We start from the raw sequence: 12213 nt of genomic DNA on the forward strand, positions 1-12213 counted from the left end.
AAATATTGTGAAATATTGAAATGAAAAAATGACTTACTGCTGACGTGTAGCCTATTTATAAAAACATTTATTATTACAGGAGCATCTCAATAAATTAGAATGTCTTGGAAAAGTTAATTTATTTCAGTAATTCAACTCAAATTGTGAAACTCGTGTATTAAATAAATTCAATGCACACAGACTGAAGTAGTTTAAGTCTTTGGTTCTATTAATTGTGATGATTTTGGCTCACATTTAACAAAAACCCACCAATTCACTATCTCAACAAATTAGAATACTTCATAAGACCAATAAAAAAAAAACATTTTTAGTGAATTGTTGGCCTTCTGGAAAGTATGTTCAATTACTGTGTATGTACCAAATACTTGGTAGGGGCTCCTTTTGCTTTAATTACTGCCTCAATTCGGCGTGGCATGGAGGGGATCAGTTTGTGGCACTGCTGAGGTGGTATGGAAGCCCAGGTTTCTTTGACAGTGGCCTTCAGCTCATCTGCATTTTTTTGTCTCTTGTTTCTCATTTTCCTCTTGACAATACCCCATAGATTCTCTGTGGGGATCAGGTCTGGTGAGTTTGCTGGCCAGTCAAGCACACCAACACCATGGTCATTTAACCAACCTTTGGTGCTTTTGGCAATGTGGGCAGGTGCCAAATCCTGCTGGAAAATGAAATCAGCATCTTTAAAAAGCTGGTCAGCAGAAGGAAGCATGAAGTGCTCCAAAATTTCTTGGTAAACAGGTGCAGTGACTTTGTTTTTCAAAAAACGCAATGGACCAACACCAGCAGATGACATTGCACCCCGAATCATCACAGACTGTGTAAACTTAACACTGGACTTCAAGCAACTTGGGCTATGAGCTTCTCCACCCTTCCTCCAGACTCTGGGACCTTGATTTCCAAATGAAATACAAAACTTGCTCTCATCTGAAAAGAGGACTTTGCACCACTGGGCAACAGTCCAGTTCTTCTTCTCCTTAGCCCAGGTAAGACGCCTCTGATGTTGTCTGTGGTTCAGGAGTGGCTTAACAAGAGGAATACGACAACTGTAGCCAAATTCCTTGACACGTCTGTGTGTGGTGGCTCTTGATGCCTTGACCCCAGCCTCAGTCCATTCCTTGTGAAGTTCACCCAAATTCTTGAATCGATATTGCTTGACAATCCTCATAAGGCTGCGGTTCTCTCGGTTGATTGTGCATCGTTTTCTTCCACACTTTTTCCTTCCACTCAACTTTCTGTTAACATGCTTGGATACAGCACTCTGTGAACAGCCAGCTTCTTTGGCAATGAATGTTTGTGGCTTACCCTCCTTGTGAAGGGTGTCAATGATTGTCTTCTGGACAACTTTCAGATCAGCAGTCTTCCCCATGATTGTGTAGCCTAGTGAACCAAACTGAGAGACCGTTTTGAAGGCTCAGGAAACCTTTGCAGGTGTTTTGAGTTGATTAGCTGATTGGCATGTCACCATATTCTAATTTGTTGAGATAGTGAATTGGTGGGTTTTTGTTAAATGTGAGCCAAAATCATCACAATTAAAAGAAGCAAAGACTTAAACTATTTCAGTCTGTGTGCACTGAATTTATTTAATACAGAAGTTTCACAATTTGAGTTGAATTACTGAAATAAATGAACTTTTCCACGACATTCTAATGTATTGAGATGCATCTGTATTATCCATGTTGAAAATATTTCTTCTTATTATTATTTATATTTTTTGCATTTGTTGTACTTTTAGTGACTGGAGTAGATTGCAAATCATACATGAAATGTAACATGACGTGAATTGTTGAAAATGGTTATGAGACCAAATTTAAATGAACTAGTATCTTGGAAGGAATCATTTGAGTGAATCACTCAAAGATAGTTGCTTGTTTCATTCTTTCTCTATTAATACACTGATCAAATTAGTCTTCACTCTCAGAAAAAACGGTTCAAAAGCTACACAAAACCTTTTGGGTACTAATATGTAGATAAAAATGTGTACCTTCTGAAGAGGTACTGCCTCAGTGACAGCTTTTGAACCTTATTTTCTGAGTGTTGTGTATCGGAAAATATGGAAAGTTGATTCTAGTATTTGTGATTTATGAGCATTTGTTGTTCAGTCATGAAGGAAGAGTAACATTACAACTTTTTCTCCTCATAATTATGATCATGTAAAAATAGATATTTTTGAGTTTTAATAGTCCTCTCTACCAAAACTTTTAGGAATTTTGAAGTTGCTTACTTTCATATACATGTGCATCTCAATAAATTAGAATGTCATGGAAAAGTTCATTTATTTCAGTAATTCAACTCAAATTGTGAAACTCGTGTATGCACACAGACTGAAGTAGTTAAGTCTTTGCTTCTTTTAATTGTGATGATTTTGGCACACATTTAACAAAAATCCACCAATTCACTATCTCAACAAATTAGAATATGGTGACATGCCAATCAGCTAATCAACTCAAAACACCTGCAAAGGTTTCCTGAGCCTTCAAAACGGTCTCTCAGTTTGGTTCACTAGGCTACACAATCATGGGGAAGACTGCTGATCTTACAGTTGTCCAGAAGACAATCATTGACACCCTTCACAAAGAGGGTAAGCCACAAACATTCATTGCCAAAGAAGCTGGCTGTTCACAGAGTGCTGTATCCAAGCATGTTAACAGAAAGTTGAGTGGAAGGAAAAGTGTGGAAGAAAAGATGCACAACCAACCGAGAGAACCGCAGCCTTATGAGGATTGTCAAGCAAAATCGATTCAAGAATTTAGGTGAACTTCACAAGGAATGGACTGAGGCTGGGGTCAAGGCATCAAGAGCCACCACACACAGACGTGTCAAGGAATTTGGCTACAGTTGTCATATTCCTCTTGTTAAGCCACTCCTGAACCACAGACAACATCAGAGGCGTCTTACCTGGGCTAAGGAGAAGAAGAACTGGACTGTTGCCCAGTGGTCCAAAGTCCTCTTTTCAGATGAGAGCAAGTTTTGTATTTCATTTGGAAACCAAGGTCCTAGAGTCTGGAGGAAGGGTGGAGAAGCTCATAGCCCAAGTTGCTTGAAGTCCAGTGTTAAGTTTCCACAGTCTGTGATGATTTGGGGTGCAATGTCATCTGCTGGTGTTGGTCCATTGTGTTTTTTGAAAAGCAAAGTCACTGCACCCGTTTACCAAGAAATTTTGGAGCACTTCATGCTTCCTTCTGCTGACCAGCTTTTTAAAGATGCTGATTTCATTTTCCAGCAGGATTTGGCACCTGCCCACACTGCCAAAAGCACCAAAAGGTGGTTAAATGACCATGGTGTTGGTGTGCTTGTCAAGTATTGTCAAGAGGAAAATGAGAAACAAGAGACCAGAAAATGAAGATGAGCTGAAGGCCTCTGTCAAAGAAACCTGGGCTTCTATACCACCTCAGCAGTGCCACAAACTGATCACCTCCATGCCACGCCGAATTGAGGCAGTAATTAAAGCAAAAGGAGCCCCTACCAAGTATTGAGTACATATACAGTAAATGAACATACTTTCCAGAAGGCCAACAATTCACTAAAAATGTTTTTTTTTTTTATTGGTCTTATCAAGTATTCTAATTTGTTGAGATAGTGAATTGGTGGGTTTTTGTTAAATGTGAGCCAAAATCATCACAATTAAAAGAACCAAAGACTTAAACCACTTCAGTCTGTGTGCATTGAATTTATTTAATACACGAGTTTCACAATTTGAGTTGAATTACTGAAAAAATGAACTTTTCCACGACATTCTAATTTATTGAGATGCACCTGTATTGTATTATATGACTGCTAATATCTGAAAGAGAATCTCTGAAAGAGACAATTTTACATAAATAAACACCTGCAATTTTTGTCAAAAACAACAATAGCATATGGTTTGTATTCTTAGGGAGGAAATGCTCCAAAAATCCACAAAGGGGGCTTCTAGTGGAAGAAACATAAAAAGACAGAGTGGCAGGTGATGTGTTGGAAATATCCACATCGTAGACAATATAATAAACCTAACTGTAAGTTGCTTCCTGGTCTCATGCGCAGGTACGTTTATGCCATGAGACCAGGTTGGTAAATTACCTATGAAACATACCTTTTACTCAAATCAAGTGTAGTTTTAACATCCTGTGGCTGTTCATAGTTAAAAATGGCTTCAAAATGTTTGGAAATCACTTCAAACATGTTTTTATATTAAACATTTGAGCATGTGTTGTATGCGTTAATATTCAGGAAACTTGCATGGATCATTCAACATTTAGTTTGCAAAGTTTTTTTATTTGTACACAGAATTGCGCAATAGGTTAAAGGTGAAGAGGATGTTTGGAAAGGGAGCAGTAGTGGCGGTTGTGCTTATTGATCAACAAGTGCTTCAGTTTTGGATCGTTCCTGTAGCGTTCAAACAGCAACTCTTTTTCTCTTCGCTCCTTCTCCTTCCGTATTTTCTTCTCCTCCTTTTTCTTGGCCTTCTCTTCTGCCCAAGTGAACAGAAAACGTGGCACTTTTCTCTTGCTCTTTGGCTCTTCCTGGACATTCACATTGTGCTGGGTCTCATTTTTGGGACCTTCAGGAGAGGTTACACAGAACAGCTTCATCATGTGCTCATCCAACTCCTTCTTTTTCTGAGAGGCATCATCCAAATGCCCTTCTATGACCTTGGAGTCTCCCATTTCATCAGGGTTAGCTTTCTCGTCCTCACATCCCTGGACCTCCACCACTTCACTCGCCCACACTTCCTCCAGCACCTCGTTGTCACTCTCCAACCAAGCAACCATCCGTCTCGGTTTCATTTCAGCCTCCAGCGGTCGGGGGCATTCAGACTTGGATAAGTCACAGGCCCGAATGGTCTTCCTGTGTACTCCACATACTCGGTCTCCTCATCCTCTATGTCGATGAGCATGAGTTGTGGAGGCGGCTCAACCAGGGAAGAAGTGGACGGCTGAGGCTTCACCGGGCTGGGAGGACACACTTGAGTTGAAGAACGTTGCAGATCAGCAACTTCATCAGATTCAGGAATGGGGCTCAGAGGAACCACCAGTTGTTTGGAAGGCCTCACTTGGGAGCGTCGGAGGGAAAACAGTTCATCAGGTGCTGGAGTGGGACGTGGAGGAACTGCCAACGGTTTAGGAGGATCCACTTGAAGAGGAGAACATGGCAGGGACACTTTCTCTGGTGCAGGAGCTGGCTTTTGAGGATACATGGGCGGTTTGGTCACTGGCGGCAGGGGCCTGAAGCGAGCAGCTGGTAGAGGAAGGTCTTCAGAGACACTTGGAAACACTGGAAGTTCTCCTTCTATTGGCGTCAAGAAGGAAGATCTCACTGGAGGACTGACTAGAGTTTTCTGAGGTTTGACCTCCACAAGAAGCGGAGTTGGCTCAGTGGTCTTTCGTTCCTTCAGTTTTCTCTTCTTCTTTTTCTTTTCTCCAGCCTCTCTATGCTCACTTCCTCCCTCCGTCAAATTTTCTAGACTCTGCATCTTTCTTAATTTGGCAGACTGTCTTTTTTTCTGCGGCACATGTCCTCTATCCTTTATCTTTTCAAGGCTAAGTGTCTCTCTTTCTTTTTCTGCCTTGTCTTTATGACTTGCTCCCTCATTCATCTCTCCCTCCTTCTTCACCTTTCTCTTCACCTGTCTTTCCTTCTCTTTCTCTCCATACTGTAATAAACAATGTTTCAAATTTGTGAATAAAGATTATTGTAGTTATACAAGACAATACTATTTCAGTCTTTCTATTTCGAAATTTCACATTTAATTCAATGTGTTGATGTTTCTTTGTAAGTAATTGTGAAATTTACTAGCAAATACTGAGTGAAAATTGATTTTAAACCAATTAGTTTTTTTCAGTGCAATCTGGTGCTTCTCAGATACCTGGCGGCGTCTCCTCCTGCACTTCCTGTTTTTGGCAGTGAAGTCGAAGGCCTCACTCTCACTCGCCTTCATCAGCGATGCCTCTGGAAGTTTCTCTAGTGCCGCCTGCTCTTGCGCTGCACACTGCTGTGCCCTCAAAGGTGTCTCCCTTCTGCGCAAGAAATGAGCAAAACGCTCAAAAAGTTGTCTAAATACACTGCTAAACAGTGCCATTGTGGACACTGAATGCTGCAAGTGAATTCAGTATTTGTCGTCAATATCTGCAGAAAGTCACGAAAGTAGCTTTCGATCTTTTCACTCCTAACACACCAACAGAAGAAAATTAGTCAGAACAGCAGTTTAGAGCTGCCCGAACGGAATCTCCATTATGATGTCACAACAGTGAGCGGAACCCTGAGAACTCGGAACATTATGAGCAGCTCAGGAGAGAAGCAGCGAATACATCAACACTAGTGCCACCATATTAAATACTGACTGCTTCCTAACAAGCTTCCCAAACTCTAATCCTGTCCCTCAAAACTAAAAGATAATAATAAAAAAGAAATTATTATTTAGAAGGGTACTTACAGATTGGACAGAAAAAGGCCTGTAAAACATTTCACTCTACTTTAAACTTAAATTATCATTATTATTATTGTTAATAATAATATTTTAACAATAAAAATAATAATTTAACTTTATTTATTTATTCTATTTATTTTTTTAATTATGTTACATAAACAATGTTACATTTAGACTGGTTTTGGTTGGATTTAGAGGGGTTTTGGCACTAGCTGGAAGACATAAGAATTAAAAATAAACAATTTAAACAATAAAGTAAGAAATTGTAATGATTTTGAAGTCTTTTATGCATTAATTTAATCAAAAATACAGTAGAAACAGAAATATTGTGAAATATTGAAATTAATAAATTACTTACTGCTGACCTGTAGTCTATTTATAAAAACATTTATATTTATATATATTTAAATATTTATTTATTTTTGCATTTGTTGTACTTTTAGTGACTGGAGTAGATTGCAAATCATACATGAAATGTAACATGACGTGAATTGTTGAAAATGGTTATGAGACTAAATTTAAATGAACCAGTATTTTGGAAGGAATCATTTGAGTGAATCACTCAAAGATAGTTGCTTGTTTCATTCTTTGCCTATTAATACACTGATCAAATTAGTCTCAAATTAGTCAGAAATATATGGAAAGTTGATTCTAGTATTTGTGATTTATTAGCATTTGTTGTTCAGTCATGAAGGAAGAGTAACATTACAACTTTTTCTCATCATGATTATGATCATGTAAAAATAGAGATTTTTGAGTTTTAATAGTCCTCACTACCAAAACCTTTAGGAAATTTGAAGTTGTTTACTTTCATATATTGTATTATATGACTGCTAACATCTGAAAGAGAATCTCTGAAAGAGACAATTTTACATAAATAAACACCTGCAAGTTTTGTCAAAAAAGCATATGGCTTCAAAATGTTTGAAAATCACTTCAAACATGTTTTTATATTAAACATTTGAACTTTAGACACACGTTGTATGTGTTAATATTCACAAAACTTGCATGGATCATTCAACATTTAGTTTGCAAAGTTTTTTTATTTGTACACAGAATTGCGCAATAGGTTAAAGGTGAAGAGGATGTTTGGAAAGGGAGCAGTAGTGGCGGTTGTGCTTATTGATCAACAAGTGCTTCAGTTTTGGATCGTTCCTGTAGCGTTCAAGCAGCAACTCTTTTTCTCTTCGCTCCTTCTCCTTCCTCATTGTCTTCTCCTCCTTTTTCTTGGCCTTCTCTTCTGCCCAGATGAACAGAAAACGTGGCACTTTTCTCTTGCTCTTTGGCTCTTCCTGGACATTCACATTGTGCTGGGTCTCATTTTTGGGACCTTCAGGAGAGGTTACACAGAACAGCTTCATCATGTGCTCATCCAACTCTTCTTTTTCTGAGAGGCATCATCCAAATGCCCTTCTATGACCTTGGAGTCTCCCAAAAACAAACAATTTTAATTTAGAAGGGTACTTAGACCAGACTGGACAGAAATGAAACATTTAAACAGGTAATCTAACAGGCCTGTAAAACATTTCACCCTGCGTTAAACTTAAAATAATAATATTAGCCTAATAATAATAATAAAAACAACCAAAGTTATTGAACTTGTAACTTTTAATATTAATTTACTTTATTAATTATTTATTTTATTTAATTATGTTACATAGTCGATAGCCCCTTTTCCACCGCAGGAACTTTACCCAGGAACTAGGGACTTTGGGCTCGGTGTGTTTCCACTGCAGGAACCAGGATCTAAATAAAGTTCCGGGTACAAATTTGCCCCCAGATAGTCCCTGCTCGCGAGGTAGTACCTGCTTTCGGGGGCGGGACTTGGGCGCTGAGCATGCTGATTGGTTGAGTTCACGCAGCACTGTATTTCAACCACCATATTCGCATAATTTTTTTTAAAATATCACTTTTATTTGAAATGTAGTTTATAAGTATTTCAGGCGATAATGTAGTTGTTTAAAACTCAAATATGCGGTTTATTTATAAAGACAGCGCCGATTTCGGAGACGTGAGCTCCACGCGATCACCGGGCGCTCAGTGCCCATGTATCCCACTGAGAGGAGCATAACCTCGGCTAGTCCTTCTGACATTTGCCGCTGGCTCTGATGTCTCTGTAGTGGTATAATTCGCTGGTATAGTGGTATAATTCGCTTTGGGTAAATCTAACAGGTAATCTTTGGTCTTTATTCTATTAATCTATTAATATGTTAAAATGAAAATGAAAAGAGGCAATGCTTTAAAAGCATTGCTTTTTGATATATTTCGTTTCATTGTAATATACATTCCCTGAACTACATTTGCGCGGCTATATTAATATGTTTAAATGAAAACGAAAAGAGGCAGTGGTGTTTGATATCATATTTCATCCTATTGTAAATACAGTGAGGAAGATTGCAGCAGCCGAGGCGAGCTTACTGATGTTATCAAGTACTCCGCTCTTTGCAGAATTACCGGACTTCAAGTCCGAAATTTGCGTACTTCGTATTGAGAAACGCGCGCAGACCTACATCACCAGACTATTTGCCTATTCTTCTCGGTATTTAAGACCGCGATGGAAACACAGACATCAACAGGTCTGGGGTAAAAAAAGTTCCTGGGGCTGGGACAAATCGTTCCAGGTAATTTCGGTGGAAAAGTTGGTTTTAGAGGGTTTTGGCACCAGCTGGAAGACCAGTTTAAACCACAGTGACCACAGTGTGTTCATTTTAAACACTATAAGAATAAACAATTTAAACAATAAAGTAAGAATTGTTTACGATTTTTAAGTCTCTTATGCTTACCCAGGCTTAATTTATTTAATCAAAAAATACAGTAGAAACAGAAATATTACATTTATGAAAACCATTTTAATACAGTGCCCTCCAAAAGTATTGGAACAGTAAAGACAAAATTGTTCTGTTGGCTGTGGAGTCAAGACATTTGTAAACATGATTAAAAGAATATGAGACAAAACTACAGAATGTCACATTTTATTATTAGCCGTTTCAACACATACATGTTTTACCAAATAAAAAGAACAGCACTTTTAGAATTCATCCCACTCATTGATGTGAGCGTAAGTATTGGGACAGTTGAACATAAGGCAGATATAAAAGATTAAAAGCTATTATTTAGTTGCAGATCCCTTGTGCACTATCACAGCAGTGAGTCTGCGTCTCATAGACATCACCAGACTCTTGGTCTCATCCTTTGAAATGTTTTCCCAGCCTTTAATGCAGCCAATTCCAATTGTTGCTTGTTTTGGGGAGTTTCTGCCTTTACTCTCCTCTTCAGCTGGTGAAATTCATGTTCAATCGGATTTAAATCTGGAGATTGATTTGGGCAATCTAAGACTTTCCATTTCTTTGCCCTTATAAATTCCTTGACTGAACTGGCAGGGTGTTTTGGGTCATTGTCCTGATGCAATATGAAGCACTTCCCGATTAATCTGGTGGCATTTTCTTGAATATTGGTAGGCAAGATGGTTTTGCACTCTTCCAAATTCATTCTGCTACTGTCATCATACATTAAGTCATCAGTAAAGTTGAGAGGGCCTGTTCCAGAGGCAGCCATGCATACCTCATGCCATGACACCACCTCCACCATGCTTTACAGATGAGGCTGTATGCTTGGGATGCTTGCAGTTCCCTTTTTTTCTCCACATTTTTGCTTTCCCATCACTCATCGGTCCATAAACACAGTTCTAAAACTCTTCTGGCTCACCTTTGTGATTTTTTGCAAACTCTAATCTTGCCTTTCTATTTTTGGAGCTGGTCAGAGGTTTGTATTTTGTTGTGTAGCATCTGTAATTCTGTGTCAAAGTCTCCTGAGGACAGTAAATTGTCAGAGCATCACCCCAGCTTTCTGGAAGTTGTTGGTGATTTTACAGACATGTCTTTTACACTGTAAAAAGTGATAAGTTGACTTAACTTAAAAAAATTGAGGAAACCCGTTGTCTTAAAATGTTTAAGTAAATTATAATTAAAAAAGATAAGTTAAGTGAATTGTCAAGTTCACTTAACTTTAAAAAAATATATATATTATTTACTTAATAATTTTAAGGCAACGGGTTTCCTCAATTTTTTTAAGTTAAGTCAACTTATCACTTTTTACAGTGTAGGGTCAGTGATGGGAATAACGGCGTTATTTTTTTCAGTAAGGAGTAATCAAACGAATTACTGTTTCCCCGTTACAACGCCGTTACCGTTACTGACAATAAAATGTGGCGTTACTATATTATATTATTAGAATTACATTTTTCAGTTAATCTGAATGGACGCGGTGTAGCTGTATTTGACGTACCATAAACTCTAGTGTGAAGTAGTGATGGGTCGTTCTTGAACGATTCGTTCTTTTTGAACGAATCTTTAATGTGACTCGGGACAAACGAGTCGTCTCGGAGAATGATTCGTTCAGTCGCGCATGCGCAACATCCTATAGGTTCTGCACTGAATTAATTCACCTGTTTTGAGTCTTTGGATTTGAGTCGTTCGTTCATCACGTGACAGCCCCATACGCGTAACCTATGCAGTCAGAGCCGGAAAGAGAATTGATTACGTATCCAGAGACTTTGGGTTTGAGTAGTTCGTTCATCACGTGACAGTCCCATACGCCTAACCTATGCAGTGAGAGCCGGAAAGAGAATTGATTAGTTCGTATCCCGAGTCTTGGGGTTTGAGTCCTTCGTTCATCACGTGACAGCTTCATAAGCTAAACCTATTCAGTCTGAGGGAAAAATACTTAATAATAATAATAATAACCAACTCTTTAGTTTATTACCTTTGTTACCACATTCAGTGTTATGGAAAAGAACCATCATGACAGAAATTCACATTTATAAACTGTAATTGAAAAGCTACAATTTGAGACCAGAAACGCATCATGTAACTGTAAGAGCAAATAATAATAATACTACTAATAATAACTATGCACCCGTTTGTAAGGAAGCTTGTAAATTAACTAATTTATCTGTCCAATGCTGTCACTTCACGTGACAAAAGAACGAACCACTCGAAAGACTCGGGATACGAACTAATCAATTCTCTTTCCGGCTCTGACTGCATAGGTTTAGCTTATGAGGATGTCACGTGAACGAACGACTCAAACCCGAAGACTTGTCAGGTAAGAGGAGGTGAGCTAATAATAGAAGACCCAGGTAAACAATGAATTAATATTTTCTGTTTCTTATAGCATTAGTTTTGTATTGTTTGTAGTATGATTAATGTTTGCATAATTAGTAGATGTGTTAGGGAAGTAGCACGTAACATTTTAATTAGATTTTGCTAAAATGAACGAAATTAATGAAATGACTCGAAAAAAGATTAATTCATTTTGCTGAACAAGACTCAAAGGTCCGAGTCAGTAAAATGATCCGAACTTTCCATCACTAGTGTGAAGGCGCACGACTCGCCGTCGCTTTCTCTCACATACACGCACGCAAAGAAAGATACGGAGCAAAAGAGTCTTTCATAACATGCAGAATTGACGCGCTACATGTAAACGATATTCTGTTCTTTTCCAAAGGAGTTCCTTTGGAATTCTTGAGCTTTTAAGAACTGCCGGTTTCTCTGTTAGTGGGCGGAACTAATGCGCAAACGACAATCTTATTGGCTGGCGCTCACCTATCGTCCCTGTTTTGATTTCAGCAAATCAATTCGAGCGAACGCCGACAACGTGATTAATATTCATGAACCCAGCAGCTCATTAATTGCGTTTTATATTGATGACAAATATGCATTCATACTTGGTTATTCTCCATGCCCTTTGTTTTTGCTATAGCTCTAATTGACTTCCTCTTTTCTTTTAGCATCCAAATTGCTTGCTTTTCTCTC

The 12213-nt window shown here is 38.4% G+C and overlaps 1 protein-coding gene across 1 annotated transcript; it reads right to left on the reverse strand.

Moving 5' to 3' along the window:
- Positions 1–4756: 4756 nt before the first annotated feature.
- On the reverse strand, positions 4757–8239 carry LOC131525135 (transcription initiation factor TFIID subunit 3-like). Its single transcript, XM_058752511.1, has 4 exons — positions 8206–8239; positions 7532–7730; positions 5840–5990; positions 4757–5626 (listed from the first exon to the last, which is right to left on the reverse strand). The coding sequence occupies exons 1-4, from the start codon at positions 8237–8239 to the stop codon at positions 4757–4759; spliced, it is 1254 nt and encodes a 417-aa protein (XP_058608494.1).
- Between the last annotated feature and the right edge of the window lie 3974 nt (positions 8240–12213).

This window comes from Onychostoma macrolepis, chromosome 19, assembly GCF_012432095.1.
Source record: "Onychostoma macrolepis isolate SWU-2019 chromosome 19, ASM1243209v1, whole genome shotgun sequence".
Lineage (NCBI taxonomy): Eukaryota > Metazoa > Chordata > Actinopteri > Cypriniformes > Cyprinidae > Onychostoma > Onychostoma macrolepis.